Raw genomic sequence first — 21,476 nt, forward strand, 5'->3', positions numbered from 1 at the left:
TTTTTCGCATTATGCACATTAATCATCATCATCTTCAGGAGAAAATGGAAAATATTAATTAAATATTCCATTATGGTTCTAAATTGGGTCGAAGGTTTTCTTCACTTTGTTACTTTAGTACTGAGAAAAAGAATTGCATATGTCATCTCACAATAAATTCAAATTCAAATATTTACGTAAATGTACGCACCGAGATAATAAAAGGCCCTAATGTATAGAAAATTGAATCAATTTAATTTAAATATATAATGATTTTTCATTATTTTAGACACTTCGCTGGAAATTCAAAAATCATATTACAAGGGATGAGATATGATTAATATCCAAATTAGAGATGACTGATTTAAAAAATTTTTTAAAGTGAATATGAACCGGATCAAACCGTTAATTCTGAGCTAGTTTAAAGATATTTTTCGCATTTGTAATCTAAATCTATTCATAAATTATCATTTTTGGTTCGTTGGTACAACATGTAGTTCACTTTTCGATTTTGATTCACCAAAATATTAATTTTAATTTGAATCAAACTGGCGGTGATGCATAATTCAAACATTATATCCTGAACTCTGACTCTGTATATATAATCCATGATTTTTCTAGCATAGAACTATAAAGTAAAATAAATTTTTATAAATAAATAGACTCATTTAACAGGTTATGTGAAATTTTTATTCGAGTTAGTGTATGCTTTTTTTTTTTTTTTTAATATAGTGACGGGGAGGAGTTTTTCTTGGCAATGGTGGATTGCATGATGATTTTCTCTGATGGTGGGGTAAGTTAGAGTACGATAAGGTGTAGTCACAATTAAACTTAAGATTCTGGCAACATCTTGTAAATGTTGATAAAATATAAAGCAACATTTATTGCCTCTCATAACATCAAATCATTTTCATAAATCCTATGGATTTTGTCTGACGATACAAATAAATTCAGATGAAATCTTACTAATTATACAAATTTTGGTATTCAACAACAACAGATAATATTATTCCATTGCTCTTTTTAAAGAACCAGTTGTTCTTCCTTTTCCAAGCTAATATTATTTTTTATTTTATTCCGATTCTCTTAAATAATATTTAATAATATTTATTACAGGAAAAACAAAATCTAACCCTTTCTCCAACTTTAAATTACTCGCAGTAAGAACATAACATCGTAATCTCGTTTGTCTAAAATCACTTGCTATTTTGTGTATTATTTTTGTTGTTGTTGTTGTAGAGGCCAGAAGTATTGATGAGTTATTCTTTGTACAATTATTTGCATTTTCAGTATTATTGTGTGGAATCTCAGATTGTGGTTCAGATGCTGTCTTTTAAGCAGGTATAGCTGGTTCAAAATTAAAAATTATTATTGAAACAATTAAAATTTTTTATTAAAATAATGATATTTCTGACGGTACACATATAAATAATAAATAAAATTAAAACACTTTTTAAAGAATACTTAATTTGATTAATTTAGTACAAAATTAGACATAAATTCAGTGTATGTAAGTTTTTTTCTTACAATTGATGGCCAACTAATGGCCAGGGCAGAATTATTCATGTGCTTCCAGAAACAAATTCCGTTGCTGACTCTATAGCCAAAGCTGCAATTTTGGAACCTAGTGGCTTGAAGATCACAGAATAAGAATTTCTTTCTCTAAAGGTGCGGAAATTATTAGATGCTGATTTGGTTGGAGCTATTGTTGGAGTTGAAAATTTTTCGGGTTTAATTTCCACATTTGCAGTAAAAAAATATAAATGCTGAAATTTTTAAATTAAATGTATTGATTTATATAATTATATTTATATAATTTGATTTTTTTTTTAAGAAATTATATAATTGGATTTAATTGATTGAAATTGTTAAGTAATATCTGCATAATTAGTATTAAATACTTTATGAGATAATATTAATTAATGAATTTTGAGTGATATTCTCTTAATGAAACTGTCTGAATGCATACCCTAATATTTAGTTGATCTTATACAATCCTTTGTTTGGTTTAGTAAAAATAGGTCAAAATAAATATAATTAATAAATTTCATTATTATCTTGGATGAAGTAGATGATATTTCTTAATTGTAATATTTTTATTAATGATAAAATCTAAACCACTTAGTTTTATTTACCTAAATACATATTGGTATCAAAATCTTTTTCTTTTTTAAATATAACACATATAAGACAGGAACATAATATACCGTTTCATCATAATTTTAATGCAATATGCCACCCATATACTTTAAACATTTCTTCAAGATTTTCAAAAATAATTTTTTAGAATGAGAATTAAAAATTCAATCTATTATATTATTGCTTCCCACCTACGATTTGCTAACCGTTGACAATCCTTTGGGGCTTTGCCACACCTACTCAGTCTGTATACATCTGTATAAAAACTTTTATTTCATAACTCTGTATCTTAGCATTTTATTTTGAATAGAAATATAGTTAGTATGAAATACGAAAATACGCATACAGGACAATTGACGAAGGTTCAGATTAAATTTATTTATTGATTATTTAAAATCTCCTAACTTTCAAATCATCTTTTTTTTTTTTTTAAAAAATTCAAATATCTACAGTCCAAATAAATTAATGGCAAAACATTACAAAAAATTGTTTGTACATAGAAATTAATTTATAAAAACCATATTTTCACAAAATATATATACACACACTTATCCATTTGACCAAGAAAATCACTTGTCATGCATTAATCATTCATTGGAATTACCTTTTTTTAGCAGAATTGCAAACTAAATTTAATGATAATAATAATGTTATCAAATATCAATAATAAAGTTTAGGATTTTTTTTAATATTATATATATGAATTACTGGTTTGATGTGTGATTATTATAATTTTTAAAGCATTAATTGTTATATTTTTTTAAATATTTAATAAGTGTTTAATATTCTAATTTTATAAATTAAGATATTTTAAAAATAATTTTATAAATTAAGTGTTTAATAAGTATATTTTTATAAATTAAAATACATGATCAGTTAGAAAAAAATATTAAATTTTCATGTATTTGAGCAATTTTATACTCCGTATTGGTTTGTATATCTTAAAACATATTAAAATCTTGAAATAAACTACTAACTAAACAACATCCCTATAATCCATGTAAAAAATCAAACTACACATATTTTATGGGAGAAATTATTTTTAAATATTTCATATATTTCACTTTTATGAAAAATGTTTTTTGCTTTTGTAGATTACGTCATGAAAATAATTTTTTTTTTAACTGTCATTTTTATTATAAATGATCATAAAAATCAAGTTATCAACCTACGATAGAAAAAAAAAAAAAAAACCGCTGCAGTCGAGCAACAAGTTCATCCAAAAATAACTTCAACGGTTTACAGGAAGCAGGAAAGAAAACAATTTACTATTAGTATAAATTATTATTAACTAATAATTAATTTTTTGTAAAGAAAAACAAGTTGGATAAATAAATAAATAAAGAATGAAAATGTGAAGTAAAAAGAAAAATGAAGAGAAATAGAGGAGAAGGAAGAGTAAGGAAAACGAGCGGGAGCAGCGTATACTTGCAAGCAAAGTGGAGCAAATAAAGGCACGGAACAAAAGGAAAACCGTCTTTTCTTTCTCTCTCTTCCATTCTTTAATTTCTTTTACACAATTCAATTGATTCCTCTCTGCAACTAATAAGAAAACAATACATAATTAATAACTGAAAAAAAAAAAAAACCGAAGCTGTTGTTTCCATTGGCGATCTTTGTTGGAGAAATGGATGATGATGTTGTTCAGCGAGTTTTCCAAGAAGGAGGTCGCGATTATTTCCAACAACCGCCTTCCACGTCTTCGTCCTCCTCCTCCATCCTTCAATCCCTCCCTCTCCATGTGGTACACTTTTTACTCTTCTGATTTCATTACATATATGATGCTTTTGAGTTTGTTCTGTTTTTGCTGTTGAAAATGGTTAAAGTAATGGTTGCTGTGTAATCGGTTCCTAAATGACTTTGAGAGGAAATGTTGCTCAATTCGGTAATTTTTATGAACATAAATGTTAGAATTAACTTCTTGATTTGAGTGTGGTCATCGATTTTCATGTTAATTTTATGTGTTCATGTCTTATGAGATTGAATTTTCAAATGATTGGATATAATTGAGGGTTTATTTCGTGTAAGTATTGAGAACTTTCTGGAAATGAAATGTTGATTTCTACCAAAAAAGTTTTAGTTGTACTACTTGGATCAGATTTTTAGTTGAGGCCTAATTAATTTTTGGGTTGAGGTGGTGCAGTCTTTTGATCATGGATATTACTTGTTAGTAAAATCTATTCAAGAACTTAGAGCGAAAAAAGAGGGTGTTGTTACTGTTGGCATTGGTGGTCCTAGTGGTTCGGGCAAAACAAGGTAATTATGCTGTATAAATTTTTTGTTTATTACTTTTTGAATTTCTCATGAAGAAATTTTGGGCGGAAATGAAGTGTAGACTTTTCTGTTGACACTTTCTAATTTGTCTTATTCACTTGATGATCCATAAAGCTTAGCAGAGAAGGTAGCATCTGTAATTGGCTGCACTGTTATATCAATGGAAAATTATCGCGATGGAGGTGATGATGGGAATGATTTGGATTCAATTGATTTTGATGCATTAGTCCAAAATCTTGAGGTTTGTATTTGCATTTTGTTTACTAATAGTGGTGCTCAACTGTTGTATAATGCGTTTGGCTGGATCATCAACATTACATGAAAGCTTTCTAAAGTTTTGAGTTGACTGTCATTGCGGTTCTCTAAAAAAGTAATGTGTAAGCCAAATTTTCTAAGAAAACTATGGCTGAGTTATTATAAAACCTGATCTGATGGTGATCAAAGCAATTAGTCTATTAAGTAACCATAAATGCCACATCTGATTACTTACAGCAATGAGTGTTTCTTTAAAATGTATGTACTGTTTTCTTGTGTTTTCTTATTTAAGTGGGGTTTTATGTTGAAAATAGGATTTGATTAAAGGTAATGACACTTCAATACCAGTTTTTGATTATGAACAAAAGGGTCGTGTTGGTTCAAAGGCAATAAAGAGTGCTTCATCTGGAGTGGTGAGTCAGTGCAATAACTGTTACTGTTATTAACCAATGCTTTCATGGAGTTCATTTCTTTATATTCTGCCCACAGGTAATAGTTGATGGTACCTATGCTTTGCATGCAAGATTACGCTCTTTGCTGGATATTCGTGTGGCTGTGGTAACTTTTCTATTCTTCAGGAGTTATAGTTTGATTTGGAACACGGTCTGTGGAGTTACTAGTTGTTTTTTAACTATGGATTTGATTATTTCTAATTATGGTTGGTCGATCAGGTTGGTGGAGTTCATTTTAGTCTTCTTACCAAAGTTCGACATGACATAGGAGATTCTTGTTCATTGGATTACCTTATAGACAGCATTTTCCCATTGTTTAGAAAACACATTGAGCCAGACCTTCACCATGCACAGGTTGGTAACACAATATCCTTACATTGTGAAATTTCAACTGCTGGTTAATGATGTCATGGTTTTTTCTGCAGATTAGGATAAACAACAGCTTCGTCTCTTCATTTAGAGAAGCAATTTACAAGCTGAAGTGCATGAGTGAGGTCTGTACTTATTTTGTCGTCTTTATTAATCAGTACCTCTACCATTTACATGCAAGAAATAGGTGCCCCATGCTGTGTTCATGCTGCAATGTTTGCTGTACGAGTGGGTCATTGTGCATGCTCTGGTTGAAATATTACCGAACCCTTTTTTGTGTCGCTATAATTTAATGGTGATGCTACCTATTGGCTCTTCAAATCAAGATCTGCTTGTAGTTGAGGAAAGCCCAGGAACTTTCTTGTTTTTCTTTTCCTTTTTTTTCTCCCTCACTCTACCTCATAAAACATGCAAAGAGGAGATATCTCAGATTGGATACAAAATTTCATGTTCTTCGTCGTAGTTGGAAAATTCTTGCTTCTTAGTGCTTCAGATAGAAATCAATAGAAGAACTTGATTAGACAAAAAGAGAACTTCTGCTAGAAGTTTGATGTACAATCACATTCCATAGATGATATACTACTTTCCTCTGCTGAACCTTGTTTTCCTTATGGCAATTTTAATTACTCTTCAAAGCTTGCTCAATTTTTTTTAGGCATAGGTGTCATGTTTTTTCTAAGTGCTGCTGCTTGTGTATAATGGGTTTGTTATTATATGTTTACGATAACAGAGTCCCTACGGAGGATTCTTTTGACAGTATTGATCTATCTTTTCTTGATGAAAATTCATTTCAGTCAACAGGAAATGGAATGGGCATCTTTTTTTTTTCTTTTTTCTTTTTCCTTCCCCAAGTCTGAAATTAAATGATATAGGCTGTTTCATAGTATTTTTCAGGGCCTTAGTCAAACTTTTGAGCGGTTCAAGTCTTGTTTTATTGCTTTCTATTTTTGTTGCTTGTGAAATGGTCCTCTGCAATGTCATCTTTACTTGAATTTCTTGTTACTGGACATGGCCTTCAATTCTCCCTCTTAATTGTGTTTAAAATTTGTGCTTAGTTGTTGCTTAATATTTGTCATTTACACCTTTGATTAACAATGTAAGTTGTTGTGACAGTCTTCAGATTTAACTGCTTATGACTTTCAAGGAACAAAACCACAAACAGAAAAGTGAGTTGGTTTTCCTAGTTCTTGCTCTTTCTTAACTTATTATCAATAGGAAGAGAATGAATTCGTTCATATTATGGGCCTGATTGCAAGTCATCTTGGTTTTCAGTTTTATTGAGATGTACCTTAGGGCTCCTTCAGCAAGTGAAGCAGCACAAATCAACGATTGGATTAAAGTGCGGCAATCTGGTATTAGATACTATCTGTCACTTGGTGATCAGAGGATTGTTGACAAACATTTTATTATCAGGCCAAAAGCTGAGTTTGAGGTACCACTGATTGCATTTCAAATATAGACTGAAGTTTTGTATCAGCATTCAATTTTTTTTGATATATTGTGTTTTGCATGTAATTGTATGCTTGTTTAGAACTGCGAATTCTAAAATTTTCATTATCTTTTGTAGAATTATTAACTGTTATTTTTTCTCTTCTAACATGGAGACAGGTTGGAAGAATGACACTTGGTGGTTTGTTGGATTTGGGGTACACTGTTGTAGTCAGTTATAAACGGCAATCTACTTTTGTTACTAATGGCAATCTTTCATTATCATTGGAAAGCATTGACACCCTTGGTGAGACATTTATGGTGCTCAGGGGAATGACTAGGAAAGTATGAATCTATCTTTCTTGCTTGGATAAAATCTGGGAGGCTTTAAAAATTTGTTTGTTTATTGGTCCAAATTGTGAATAGAACTGTATATTACATACTTGTTTTATTGAGACTAGAATTATAAATAGAACCTGTGTTTAATGGTGAAAATAATAGGCGATTGTTGATATTGATTATTCATAAATTAGATTGTCCCCCTTATAGAGTAAATCTTTGGTTTTTTTACAAACAGTATAGCATTTCACACACACAGACAAAAAGAATGAAAATTTGAGGGTGAGCCAAAATTAAGTTTGAAGCATATGGAATAGTTCAATGTTAGATTGTTTTTGACATTGTCTTCATGAAAAAATGAACAAGTTTCTTCAAATTTTGTAAGCAAAATGAACAAGACCAATTTATACTCCATCGATGCGTTTGTGCGAACAAATTCTTGTTCTTGAAACATCCACAAAATTTTACCTCTTTGAATATGAGTGATTCAGTGGATTGCTAGAGGCAGGGTTGATTATTGTTCTGAGTGCTATCAAGAACAATTATAAATTTATTTGGTTTTGCACTTTATGTGGAGGATTTTTCATCAAGGTTACATTTATCTTTTTTATTCAATCTTGTATAGACTGTTGGAGCAGAGGCATTGAGGATGGGCATTAATGGGCCATGGATCTCCCAGTCATATCTGGAACTGATTCTTGAGAGAAAAGGTTGGAGATTGGATTCATATAGTTATTCTAACACCCTGGCTTCATAATTTTTCTATTACTCTGGCTATGCATTTGTTGTTGGTTTTGATTATTGCTACTTCCAATTAGTTAACTCTACTTGCAGCTGTACCACGACTGAGTACACCTCCACCTTTGTCTAATACATCCATTGCTAGTAATCAAATTACTGCCCCGAGACCTATCCGTACTACTTCAAATATTGTTAATCAGCTTGAGGGTCTACCGCAACCATGGACTCGATCCCCAACAAAACAGCAAAGGGAGCCTTTTGTAGCAACATGGCAGTTCACATCATCAGATCCATCACATACTGGAAGCTCGGTTGTAGGTAATTTTCCTGAACCTAGATGATAACAATTTTCTTTTCCTCTTGTTAACCAACTGCATTGTGGAAATGTTGTCATTATATTCTCTTGTTTAGACTTCTCTCATGAAGCAACCACAGATCCTTCCTCTTTCAGGGATAATATGGAACTTGTTCCAATGCCTGATTCATATGACTTGGATAGAGGACTACTACTTGCGGTTCAAGCGATACAGGTAAGGAGTGAAAAAAGTTTATAAATATTTCTCCTTGCAGATTAGTTTAGTTAAGTCTCAGATGTTATTATGTATACATATTGTTGTAAGAAATGATTCATTTTTTTTTTTTTCAATTGTTTCAGGCTTTGTTGGAGAACAAAGGCCCTCCTGTCATAGTTGGAATTGGTAATATATCATTTAAAAAATACCTTTGCTTTGAGAATTGAAATTGTTTAGATTGAAGATGGTAAAGAGAATATGAGATTGAATTCTAAAGATGATTTAATGAGGACCCATTTATCTTGACAGTACAGTACACTGCAGTCTGGATCCATTTTGTGACAAATCATTACTTCCCTCTTTTGCTTGATAATTTCTGCAATCGATAGGCAGAAATTATTGTTAAAAAATCACTACCTTCTAGTTGGGAAGCTTTGGAATATTTGTATTTTAAATTTAGCCTCAATTTGGATCAAAAGAACATTAAAGATGCATATGGAGACATGTATGTATTTAATATTTAAAACCTGTGATTCTGAAATGAAAAAGGTTGATGAGTGCTAGCTATCTTTATTTTTGTCATCGTCATTGGTCAAAGGTTGTAAAATTTTCATATAACATAATAACTCAAATATTCTGAAAAAAGTTGTACTCGAACTACTTGGATAGTAAGGTGTTCTTATTTGGAAAACAGGAATTCGAATAGTGATTTATTTTTGGTGTTGTCAGTCACATGCACAAAGTTTACAATGTTTTATTGTTGCAGGAGGTCCCAGTGGATCTGGGAAAACTAGCCTGGCTCATAAAATGGCAAATATTGTTGGCTGTGAAGTAGTTTCCCTTGAAAGCTATTTTTTATCTGAGCAAGTTAAGGATTTCAAGCATGATGATTTTCGGTCTCTTGATCTATCCTTGCTTGCTAAGGTAAGACGTGTGTAAATTCTATTGAGATCTTTTGTGCTGATGCCTACTGGTAACTACTGTCGTTATGTGGCTGGTCAGAAAATCTTACTTGGAAAAGTTGACATATGCTAGACTGTAAAATTTGAATTTAGATGTTCTATGATCTACTTTCTTTTTCATGGTTTTATGGACATTTCTACGATGACATTTATCTGTACCATCCAAACACGATAATGGGAATTCTTCATTATGTCCCTTAATTTACAATTGGATTCTTTCAATTGTTATTATTGATTCCAGTCTGCTATTCAGCCTTTTTGACCTGTCCAGTTATGTCCACAGTTTCATATTGGTTGCAAAATTATTTGTTGGTTTGATAAGTATTTGTAAGGTCAGGTTTGTTTTTTTTTGGCTTTTTGAGCAGTTCAGTTAGGGCAGAAGATTGATACATTTGGCAGCTTCCTGGTTCCTTTGTGTGGTTTTGTTTGGAAATTCATACATAGCATCCTGCTTTCTGAGCCTTCAGTTATTCCCCTGGAATATGACGACATATTCCTTTTTTTCCATAAAGGGAGGAGAAGCAGGGATTGCAACCCCTGGAGTACCATGCTGTTGGGATTCACTCTGTCTTTTTTTTTTTTTTTTCCCTCCCTTCTTGGCTACATCAGAAATATTTTAATTATCTTTCACACTTGAGTCATACAATCAGTCTCTTTGATTTGCAATAGTTGTCTTCTTTCAGTAGCATTTGCCTGGATTAGTTATAACTTGGGAAGGCTTAACATTTTTACCTTTTTCATACTTTTTCTGTTGATTCCTTTGGTGTTTGTTGCCAAAATATCTATTGGCAAGCAAGGCGAGTAATTCAGGCTTAAGCTGAATTTTTGAAGATTTTCTCTGCAGATTAACCCATCTGCTAAATGTTATTGCATGCATATGATATTGCTACTCTGGTACTTTTCAGTAATTATTTTGTTTTGCGTTTGCCCAATGACATCTTCACTTGAGAAATATGTGATAATAATGAAAGATGTGCATCCTTTAGCCTCATATATTTCGATTAACAACAGTACGGTGCAAATTCCATTCACTGATATGAGTTCCAGATAATTAGATAAGAAAAATGCTCATAATTTAAAGTTTCATTTTTTGTTTATGCTTTCACTTTGGAGAAATTCTTTATGCACGTTTGTAGTACAATTAACTTTTTTGTCATTTATTTGCAGAATATTGACGACACAAGGAATGGTAGAAGAACTAAAGTGCCTGTGTTTGATTTGGAGACTGGTGCTCGCAGTGGCTTCAAGGAACTTGAAGTTCCTGAAGACTGTGGCGTGGTTTGTTTTCACACTTGATCATGTTGCTCAAATTTGGGTCTATATCAAGTTTGGCTCAGATTTTTATCACTAGACAGCATTCTAACTTAAAAATCCAGAAGTTGTTAGGAAGCTAGGAATGCTGCAAGGGGGCAGTACACTGTTTCATCAGGCATTTAGGTTGTGAACTGGTGGTCCATACCATAGTTCTGGGGATTTGGGGATTAAAAAAAATTTTTCCATTAGGTGATTATATAGGTTTGACATTATTGAGGCACCTTATTCTGTCATTTGCCGTCAATTGTAAATAATTATTGCAAATCAAGCCTAGTCTAAGACATTCCATAGAACTTACTAAACCTAATGGGCTGGCCATCTGCATTATAAGATATCTGGAAAAGTATCCTTTACTGTGTTTATCAAAATGTTGGTCATATAAAAATGGATGAAAGTGAGACAGGTTATACATTGTCTTTCTTTATTTTCTGGAGAAAATACAAATTGGGAATATAAAGACTTTTGCAACTTAAGATTCTTCTAGGAACACCATGATTGAGAAAAACTTCAATCCTTGTTTTCATTTTCTGTCGCTAGAAGATGAATATTCTAGAAATTTGAAATTGACACGTCCCGGGCTCTAACTATTAATCCTTTTTGTGTCATCCAGTTGCTAATCTCTTGTTGTTGAGAATTTTTAAACTTAATAGTTTCTGCTTGTTTGTGTCATTGATTCCATGTTCTCATTTTTTTTTTTTTATTTTTTTTTTTTTATTTCTTTAGCAATTTGAATAAATTTTTTTTGGAGATAGCGTATGGCAGATAAAGAAACTTTGAAGTTGTATTGAAGTGCTGGGTTATCCCAATAGTAAAATGACAGGGTCTCTACTTTATAAGTTGCACAAAATGTGCAATCTAATTATTTTAACTTATGCAGGTTCACTTTGTTTAAGTAATCCTCAGACTCAAGTTTTTTCCTTCTTTCTTTTTTGTTTTTTTCTTTACCAGATTATTTTTGAAGGGGTCTATGCTCTGCATCCAGACATTCGGAAATCTCTTGACTTGTGGATTGCTGTTGTAAGATGATTTAGCTGTTTACTATATGTGTATATATATTATCTATTTTTTCATATGGGCAGTTTCAGTTGTTGATTTGGAAAAGAGTAGCTTAGCATCATTGTTTGCAAAACCAGGTTGGGGGTGTTCATTCGCATCTGATTTCTCGGGTTCAAAGGGACAAAAGTAGAGTTGGGTGCTTTATGTCCCAAAAAGAGATCATGATGACAGTGTTTCCGATGTTCCAACAACATATTGAACCGCATCTTGTTCATGCACATGTTAGTTGAAAGCTTCTGACCCTTCATTGTTTTACTTTTGATTAGTATGGAATGTAAAAGTACTGCCAAGATTTGAAAAATTAATCTATTTATCATAAAGAGATTCCTTGTTTTAATTTTTAGTCATAATCTAAACACACTTGTACATTCATTACCGATTTTCTAGTAAAAATAAAAGTCTCCTGAGAAATCTTTGTAATATGTATAAGATGTAATGAAAATTATTTTGATCTCTTTAGTGAGAGGGGAAAAAAAAAAAAGAGGGTTTCCTTGGTTATCACATGAACCATAAGTGACATCCATTCTACTTTCCAATCAATTAATCATAAATTTTTCATCATGAATAGCTTATGAACTAGAGAAAATGAAAAATGTTGTTATTGTGACTGGACTGATTCATTAAAGTTATAATTACCTTGTAAAGTGCCTTTGTTTCAGGCCTTTTTACAATGATAGCTATCTTTCAATTTAGATGCTCTATTCATTTCTGCGTATGTCTGCATGCATGGATATATTATTCACGCCTGTTGCATGCATCATTGCATTCTCAGAGTAATATTCATTTCCTATTGCGGTGCACTCCTGAAGGTCAGTTTCTGCTTTCACAATAAAAAAATTTTCTTGCAACATTTGCAGCTCAAAATTCGCAATGACTTTGACCCTGTGCTTTCCCCTGAGAGTTCATTATTTGTTTTGAAGAGTAACAAGCAAGTAAGTGCATTATTGGCTTCAGTCCTAGCATCCCGTTGTGTTGGAGGTTTTCATCTGACAGGCTTGTGTTTGTTATCAATGAAGGTGGCTTACCAAGATATTCTAAAAATCCTCGATCCGGCAAAGTATTGCAGAGCAACTCAGAATTTCACTGATATATACTTGAGGCTCCCTGGAATTCCTGTTAATGGAGAGTTGACAGAGAATGACTGTATACGTGTCAGAATTTGTGAGGGTAGATTTGCGTTGCTGATACGGGAGGTTTGTGCTGACTTTTTTGAAGTTGATCAGAGAGATTTCCCCTTGTTACTATGTGCTTTGATGCCATATTGAAGGCGTGACTTCTATTTTCTAATGAATGTATGTAGCCTATAAGAGAAGGGGATTTCATCATTCAGCCTAAAGTGGATTTCGATATTAGCATTAGTACTGTTGCTGGTCTTCTTAACCTTGGGTAAGCTGTTCCCATAAAGTGGAATGAATTCTTGGTAACTTTGTTTTCATTCCATTGAAAACATATTTTCATCACTAATTAAGGAGACAACTATTATTTTTTTGAATTTATTTCGCAACTGTGATTAGGCATATGTACAAACTGGCTGTCCATGAACTGAGCAAGCGAAAAAATGGGGGTTTGGGGGGTGGGGAAGCCATTATCCATCCACTACAACTCTTCTGCCCCACTAACCACATCTCCTGTCAACCTGTGAATCTGCTTCTTAGTTCAGTTGTCAAATTTACACTCAAACATTGGCTATTTTAAACTTTTACATGCTTTTCCATTCATGGTACCGAAATATGAAAATGGTGAACATAACTTGATTTCAATTGCAAATTTTTTGTTGCAAACGGTGCATGTATGGTTCCTGATGAGGGGATTTACATTTGAAGAAGTATCTTAAAGGAGTGAATCTACATTTACTATGTCCATGTGACTTTATGTAAGAGAGCTGATATGTCCAGGACATCTTCAGTTTGTTAGATCTCAAGATCCACCCTCTGTTTATCATCATAGCATTTGGGAGATATCTTGTGTGTTCTGGTATTTAATGTAGAACAATTATTGTGCCTTCCAGTATTTTAAACAGATTGAGCTAAATGCAAATTTTGAAAACATATACATACAACACAACTATTTTGGAAATAATTAAGATAATTTTATTATTATTATTATTTTGAAGTTTAGCCTTTCCTTCTTAGTTCATTTTAATGCTTTACTGCTGATATATCTACATATAAGTCCATTAAAGTGTTGTTCTTTTTTTTTTTTTTTTTTTTTTTTTATCTTTTGTATTTTATTTTTATGACATCAGGTATCAAGCTGTAGCCTACATTGAAGCTTCTGCATTTATCCACCAAGATGGGAAGGTTATATATGTGGATGTGTTTATTTAGACATGCTTTCTAGTTGAATGCTTTTTAATTGAGTAGGTGTACATACCTCCGTTTTGTGGCCGTTCCCTTTTGGTTTGTAAGAAAAGTTTAAATTTTTCTACTTTCTGACTCTCTCACTCGATGTTCTGCTATCACATTATTTCTTTGTGCAGTTTTGCCTTGTGGCGTGTAATGTAGGAATTCAATGTTAACAAGTGACCCGTTATTGACCAATCACCAGATATTCTCAATTGATTAACTTAGCTTCTGGAACTTCTTGCTTTTAATTCTGCTATAGTTGATTTACTATCGTCAGAAAAGTTGTTGCTGTTATTATGATGTTTGCTTGTTGGGGTTGCATATAGTTACTGTTTATTAGTGAGATTTATGGTGTCTGCACTTATGAGCGTATCTTTATCATCCTTCCAAGAAAAAGGACTTGTTTTATTAGTTTTCTTTCTTATGCAATTTGGTTTTGCTTCTAATATAGCTCGTCATAAGCATGGGCTAAGTAGTAATATTTGATTCTGAATTTTAGATTCTCATTGAGGTCGATCATCTACAAGATATCCCTAGTCCTTATATACAGATCAAAGGTGTTAATAAGGATGCTGTGGCGACTGCTGGTTCAACACTTAAACTGGATGGTTCATATACAACAAAGGTTTTGCCTTCATTGGTTTTATTTATTATAGTCATTGTCTCTTTTCCTGTTAGCAGCATCTGCAGCAATGGTATAATTTCTAATTGATTGGTTTGTTCTTTTCATTTTCCTAAATACTTCCAGAGTTATCTGCAAATCATTTTGGAGAGATTACCGGCAATGGGAACTAGTTCCAGTGGAATTCACTCTCAGCAAACTGCAAAACTGCAGGAACTTGTTGAGTTTATACAATCTCAGGTATTTTACCATGGTTAGATGGGATAATAAACATATGGAGGATGTTCGTAATACACAAGGTTCCCCACTTTGCAAGGGCCATTTTGTCGAAAGTAGAGTTTGTCGAAAACTGTACGGTCCTAAAATTTTCATATCGTTTATTGTTATCCTAAAATCTCTGGATATGTAGTCCAGATGCTCTAATGTTAAGTTCAAAGAGGAGGGACATGGAAGCAATTTGCAAGTTGATCTGTGAATTTCTGCATTTAGTAATATCATGAATGTTCTAACAAAAAGAAAAAGGTAATAATGTGGTTAAATTGGCAGGGCAACAACTCAGCTTCAGAGTCCTCCCCATGTAGGGAAGCTACCCCTATAGGAGGCATAATCGAGGATATGCAGTCCCGAATCAAGAGGCTGGAAAGATGGCAGACGATCAACTCGGTACTTACTACACATTATATAATATTCTTGACTTCTTTTTTTTCTGGGGGGTCGAGATGGATCTGAATTCTGCATTACCAATTCCAAATCCATTAGATATGGCTGTTCTCATTCATTTGACAAACAGCTTAATATTGTTTCGTTTCAACTTTTTTCTTGCCTTTTCTTTTCTTCTCCCATTAGCCCCTGAATTTATGGCAGCCTCTGATGCAGTCCTATCTGGCAGGTTTTATGGACCTTTCTGATGTCTGCTCTTGTTGGTTATTCCCTTTATCAAAGGCAACGCCAATGAACATTTTTTATAATGTAATGCTTTATCTTTTCCAAAGAAAGGTTCAGTTCTACTGCCCCAGGGCCCTCCACAGGTTACATGGGCAAATCAGCGGCAATATTGAGTCTAACAGGGAACTTCTAACAGAATTGATTGGCGATCAATTTTCCACTATTTTTCTTGAATTACTAGAAAACAAAGCGTATTGTTTAGTTTAGTTATCCCCTTCTGTAAATATTTTACTTGGGATGAGTATGAAATAGCTGATTATGTAGAACTACTCCATAACTGATTATTGATTACATAAAGCTTTTTTCTTTTTTTTTTTTTTTTGGTCCTTTCCCATGACTTATCTTGATTAGCAATAATGTGTATGTGTGTATTAAACAGCATTTAGCTGTTTAAGATGACACAGACATTTAACATTTATTATCCTTCTCAATATATGAACTATTGGTTATACGACAGGCCGAAAAGCCAAGTGCAACTCGCAAAATTTTGACATTTGTTTCTACATGGCTTATCGTTTCAGTTAGTCGTTGATGACAAGCATAGCAGAGAGGTACCTTTAACTCATTTCCATCTTTCAAAACTGATTTACTCCGCTTGACTCTTCCCTTTCACGCATTATTGTGGATATGCTACCTTCCACTACCACTGAACCATTTGAATTTAAAAAATATATAAATAAAAAAGAACAAAAGAATGCATAAAACCTATTTTTCCATTAACAAAACCGAAAACGACACTGCGTCTGTACAGTAACATATCAGTCACATACAAATAAAACCATCACGTTCATGAATATTGTCATGATTTAGATAAGCTCTGATTTTCTGACATGAAAAGAGGCAAAAGTTCTCAGTTAATCAGCAAGGCAATTGTGTACTAACTAAAAAAAGGAAGAAGTCCTTCATTCTTCATGAAATAGGCAGCAATTGCTATTAGAATTATGAATATAGTGATCCACAAACTTGATCCTCCTCCTGCACCTGAAAAAGGAAAAGGAAGAAAGATAAGAAATGTGAACTACAAATACAAGGCAAAGAGCGAATATCCTCAATTGTCTCAAATCTATATTATTTGCTGGCATGTTTCTCTACAACTAGTTTCATCTCTCTTAATATTTTGAAATCATCCTCCCTAACTTATTGGGGCCTAAAGCTCCAAAAGAAAAAAAAAAAAAAAAGGAAAAAAAAGGACTTTTGGGGGCATTTAGCTGCATTCATACTTATATGTACTCTTTTCTTCAACAAATGTCCTTTCAAAACATTTGACAACTAGTTCCTACCCTACGTTTATCCTAAGACAATAACAAACAAGCAAGTCTACGATGATTATTCAACAAGAAGTTATCAAAGTACATACCACTTTTCTTGTCCTCAACTAGTGTCACCCTTGCGCTTGCGTCCAATGATGCAGATAGCAATGCCCTGAATTCAAATGTCAGATATTTCAATCAAAAGAAAATTTGAAGGAAAACTCATATTACACTAACAAATATTATTCCTGGAAGGGAATGAACCCGAATAAAGTTTAAAGTGGGACCAATTTCGACTTCTGACCTTGAATCATGGGAGAACGCCAATGCTGTTACCACGCCAATATGTGCTTCCTTAATGACAGTCTGAACCCGCATACTGATTGAATTTATAAGCATTACATCTCCTTGAATGGTACCACTGTATGTCAATCATAAAGGAAGGAATAAATTTTTATGATAAGGTACTTGCTAAATGAGGTCAAGCAACTGAAGTAACAAGATGAAGATCAAGTACATTGCAAGGAACTTTCCATCAGGTGAGACATCGAGGGAAGAAACCGGGTCACGAGTTATATGCTTTGAGCTAATCCTCTTCCATGAGTTTGTGTCCCATTTCAAAATACTTCCACCTTTGTCTATGTACAAAAAAGTTTATAGTGATTTACTTGTAGACCATCAAGGTCAAAAAGTACAATTTTTTTACCATTTTGAGAAAAAAAGGTTCAATACTAAGAAATGACCTGTTATTGCAGCAATGTAAAGAACCCGACTCTGATCACTGCTTTCAGAAAATCTGCAAGAGGCAAAAACCTCATCCTGGAGGTAACACAACATTCCAGCTAGCTCAATACCCAATTAACAGAAATTAACTTGATTAGCTGAAAAAAAAGGGCTATGGAAATTTTCCAATAGTGAAAAATATATTGAATTTTCTACACAAATAAATTCAGAGCCATTTGTTGGTATACAAATAATCTAAGGTTCCCAAACCACCAGGATGCATTCCCTTCAATATTATCATTATGACCGCATATCAAGAAGCAGAAATCAATATCCTTGATGTGCAGGTGTGACTAAAGCAGTATACTTAAGGGATGAAAATTGTAATTAGCTCCAGAAATTATGACTTATTGCTTACATCTTCCCTTGATAATGAAGCTACTGCTGTTGAAGAAGTCAAATCCCAAACCCTTCCAGGGCGACGACCTCCCAAGGAAACAAGAAAGTTACCATCAGGGCTGCAATTCAGTTAAGTTATATCAGCATAAAGAGATTACAACCTCTTCACTCTTACTGGTTTCAGGGAATACATATCTTAACTTTGTTACCATAGTTGCAATACCTGAAACATAAGTCCTTTAAAGAAGGATGAGCTTCTGTCTCTTCAAGAATAATTTCCATGTTAGGCCACTTGAAAACCCTTAAAATGCCATCCTGTACTGCAATAAATCAGATTATCATATGGATTCTATCTCAGAAAAAGGGATAATTATTCCAAAACCAGTGCCCATAAGAACAAAGCTGAACCTAAGGAATAAGAACTAACGATTTCAGTTAATAGTGAAGCCTTAATACTTCAACGCAGAGGTGAGTGTCCAAAGGCAGGTCTTAAATCCTCCATGGAAGGTGGAAAATACTTACACCTTGGAGAATATATATATATATGAATGTGCAAAAGTAATGCAAGTTGTAACAACAAGGAAATGGATAAGAATATTCAAAAAGCAAAAATTTTCTTCTAGAAACCAAACAGTATGAAGAAGTACTAAGCAGTTTCTCATGTTGCAACTTTGTGGTTGGTTCTAGATAACTTACAAGCAATACTTTGTAGACAACCACTTCTTTTGGAAATAACACAAACATGAAAGGTGTTGCCTTCCCATTGTTTTTTCCTTATGTTTAAAGAACAAAGAAAATCTATTCAAAATTTAACAAAAAACCAATAGAATATCCCTACCTCGCCACCAACAGCAAGTGCAGAACTATCACTGTTAAAGGCCAAGGCTAGCTGCATTCCAATGTCTTCTAATTGGTTGAGCACTTTTCCTGACTCTTTTAGATCTAATTTGAGGTTATCATTGTCCTTGACTTCAATCCAGTCGAAATACCTAGACAAAGAAAGCATAACAAATTAACAATAGAATAATAATTGTTTAATAACTGCAAAAAATTAACTGCAAGCAAAGATAAAACATGGAAGTGCTTATTATGAGTCAGATTACAACTTGTATAAAGGTTAGTATGCACTGAAGTTAACTGTAAAGGATAATCGTTGCAGCTTACGTTTAATTTTGTTCTAAATTTATTTCTTACATGCTAGTACAAAAGCCTTAAACACTATTATCATCGATGTAATTCCAATCTCAATCATCTGCCTCAAAATATTCTGAACATCTTTGTTCATGGAACCCAACTATTCAACAGTGTTAAAGTGATTTATTGTTTACATTCCCCATCAGAGTTCACAGTTCCTTATCTAACATACTTATCTGATGTTTCACTAGGAAATCAGAGTTAAAGGATATAAGATGAAAGGTGCACATGGTCAGGTAGAATAAACTAACTCTACAAAATACGAATGGATGTTACACATGGTATAATTATGACTCATCGCTAAAACAAGAAGATATTACAAGTGGTAACGATATAAAAGATTCATGAAGACTAGCATTTCACAACATAACCATTCAGAAAATAAATGGCACTAGTAGTGGATTGAAGCAACCCAAAATAGGATATGCTAAGTTAAACATCATGCATTAAATGGAAAGGAAAGGGAACAGAGTTTATACTTCATGTATCTAGTTTATTTTCTACTCTACATGACACAAGGTTGGGTGTGCTTGCGTTGCTACACTAAAGGATTAATGCATATAATTTCTCCTAAAAACTTTTGTTAACAAGATGTCAAGAACAGAAACGTAAAAGAGTATGTATGGATACAAAATTACCGGCAGCTTTTTGGCAATGCACAAATTAGTCCATCTCCAGCTGGGTGAACAACCATTCTATAAGGCACATCAGAACCTAGTCCAAGCTTAGCTACCTGAAACATTAGAGGACAATAGTATACACAACAAGGTCATGTCTAATAACAGAATAAAAACAGTTGAATTGAATGCCTACCCCACTGTCAAACAATAATAATAAAGGGCCTACAAAGTAAAATTCTAATAGCACATACCTAACACAGCTCAATATGAAAGTCCAAAACATACTAGGAAAATAAAAGAGAGGAAAGTCACATCATTGCCAAATTCTCCAACATAAATCTAACACTACAAATGAAATCTAAAAAACTCCCAGAGAAAGAACATTGATTAATCAATTCTAACTGAAACGCGGATAAAAATTGCAGCCAAGCCACAAATCATTGAATTTGCAATGCAAATGTCATAGCTAAGCCAAAAAAAAAAAAAAAAAAAAAAACGTCTTTTAAGCTGTAATAATCAAGTATAGAACTGAAACACTGATCGGCAAATAAACTACAGCATAGAGAGAACAAAATTATATGCGCACGAAAATACAACCAAAGATATTCGGAATAGCCCTGCAAATCAAGTCATTCTAAAAGACAGCTAAAAGCAGCATATTGAAACTATAATATCACAGCTTCCAGGCAATTAGATGAAAACACGAGCTTAATGGATGCTCAAGATACATAGATCATCAATAACCGTAAATAACTCAAATAAGTTTCACTCAGAATACAATTCAAATACGAAAACAAATTTGGATTTCTCTATAAGAAAAAAAATCTTCAACTTACAGGCTGAGCAGAGAGAGTGTTGGTGGCGAAATCGAAACGAGCAAGAACTATAGCGTTGGGGATACCACTACGGCCTTCTCCGCCACCTCCAGTAAGAACGACGTAGTATTCGTCGGCGATTGCCTGCTGATCAGCAGGAGGAGGAGTGGATTCCTCACTGGAATCTTTATCTTTGCCGTCGGATTGTTGATGATCTTGAGATTGGAGCTTGGATCTGACTTCCCTCAAGGGAACCCAAGCAGCTGAATAGAGAGGGAAGCCGTACTTTTGCAAGCTGGGAGGATCCGGCGACTTGCTCTTCCCCATTCCTAGTAACAGAAACCGTATTTTGGGAGCGAATGATAGCCGATTAGCGAACCAGTTCACTATTTATTCCTTTCCGCTCAGGACAGGTATCCGCGGTTTTAAACAGTATTTATGGCCGTTTCGGCAGCGGTTAGATTTAAGTTGCTTGTTTAAGTAATTTTTTATAAAAAAATTAAAAATTAAACTTAATATAAATTAATTTTTTATAAAATATTATTTTTAAAAGCTAATTAAAACCGCGAATTGCTTAAAAAGTTGATATCAAATACAATCCTTTGAATATCCGTTTATGTATTAACATCCAAACTTTTAACAATGAACAATGAATATTTAGAAATTTAAATCAAATATCCATTTTCATTCCAAATTGGAACGAGTACTCTAAAATACTCATCCCGCTCCTATATCACTCAATT

At 33.1% G+C, this 21,476-nt stretch overlaps 2 protein-coding genes across 4 annotated transcripts; one reads left to right on the plus strand and one right to left on the minus strand.

Moving 5' to 3' along the window:
• The first annotated feature begins 3,507 nt into the window (after window positions 1–3,507).
• Window positions 3,508–16,048, plus strand: LOC105634064 (P-loop containing nucleoside triphosphate hydrolases superfamily protein). 3 transcript variants are annotated; one of them, XM_012216835.4, is made up of 26 exons: window positions 3,509–3,862; window positions 4,262–4,374; window positions 4,507–4,633; window positions 4,962–5,060; window positions 5,137–5,205; window positions 5,319–5,453; window positions 5,525–5,593; window positions 6,582–6,634; window positions 6,741–6,900; window positions 7,077–7,241; window positions 7,861–7,945; window positions 8,070–8,294; window positions 8,412–8,506; window positions 8,632–8,674; window positions 9,255–9,412; window positions 10,618–10,728; window positions 11,713–11,781; window positions 11,898–12,041; window positions 12,678–12,752; window positions 12,837–13,013; window positions 13,121–13,206; window positions 14,066–14,120; window positions 14,665–14,790; window positions 14,914–15,027; window positions 15,334–15,450; window positions 15,677–16,048. In XM_012216835.4, exons 1-26 carry the CDS (start codon window positions 3,746–3,748, stop codon window positions 15,740–15,742), a joined length of 2,853 nt encoding a protein of 950 aa, XP_012072225.1. In that variant the 5' UTR covers window positions 3,509–3,745; the 3' UTR covers window positions 15,743–16,048. The 3 variants fall into 3 exon arrangements, 2 of the variants coding, with proteins under 2 accessions (XP_012072225.1, XP_020534947.1); XR_005176826.2 differs by lacking the exon at window positions 14,066–14,120 and having other exon boundaries at window positions 3,508–3,862; XM_020679288.3 differs by lacking the exon at window positions 3,509–3,862 and having other exon boundaries at window positions 4,515–4,633.
• Window positions 16,049–16,427: 379 nt separating this feature from the next.
• On the minus strand, window positions 16,428–21,159 carry STL2P (SEC12P-like 2 protein). Its single transcript, XM_012216836.4, has 10 exons — window positions 20,755–21,159; window positions 19,937–20,031; window positions 18,943–19,093; window positions 18,328–18,419; window positions 18,124–18,223; window positions 17,726–17,801; window positions 17,500–17,620; window positions 17,287–17,403; window positions 17,090–17,154; window positions 16,428–16,713 (listed from the first exon to the last, which is right to left on the minus strand). Exons 1-10 carry the CDS (start codon window positions 21,058–21,060, stop codon window positions 16,610–16,612), a joined length of 1,227 nt encoding a protein of 408 aa, XP_012072226.1. The 5' UTR covers window positions 21,061–21,159; the 3' UTR covers window positions 16,428–16,609.
• Between the last annotated feature and the right edge of the window lie 317 nt (window positions 21,160–21,476).

Source organism: Jatropha curcas, chromosome 11 (assembly GCF_041381405.1).
Source record: "Jatropha curcas cultivar XTBG-Jc1 chromosome 11, XTBG_Jcur_1.0, whole genome shotgun sequence".
Lineage (NCBI taxonomy): Eukaryota > Viridiplantae > Streptophyta > Magnoliopsida > Malpighiales > Euphorbiaceae > Jatropha > Jatropha curcas.

Excerpts from the sequence above, each read along its gene's own strand:
- STL2P (XM_012216836.4), bottom strand. The coding sequence starts at position 21,060 with ATGGGGAAGAGCAAGTCGCCGGATCCTCCCAGCTTGCAAAAGTACGGC. Across the intron at positions 19,094-19,936 it reads GCATTGCCAAAAAGCTGCCG|GTATTTCGACTGGATTGAAG; the intron begins GTAATTTTGTAT and ends TTCTTTGTCTAG. Across the intron at positions 16,714-17,089 it reads AGTTGAGGACAAGAAAAGTG|GTGCAGGAGGAGGATCAAGT; the intron begins GTATGTACTTTG and ends TTCCTTTTTCAG.
- LOC105634064 (XM_012216835.4), top strand. The coding sequence starts at position 3,746 with ATGGATGATGATGTTGTTCAGCGAGTTTTCCAAGAAGGAGGTCGCGAT. Across the intron at positions 7,242-7,860 it reads TCAGGGGAATGACTAGGAAA|ACTGTTGGAGCAGAGGCATT; the intron begins GTATGAATCTAT and ends AATCTTGTATAG. Across the intron at positions 13,014-13,120 it reads TTGCGTTGCTGATACGGGAG|CCTATAAGAGAAGGGGATTT; the intron begins GTTTGTGCTGAC and ends GAATGTATGTAG.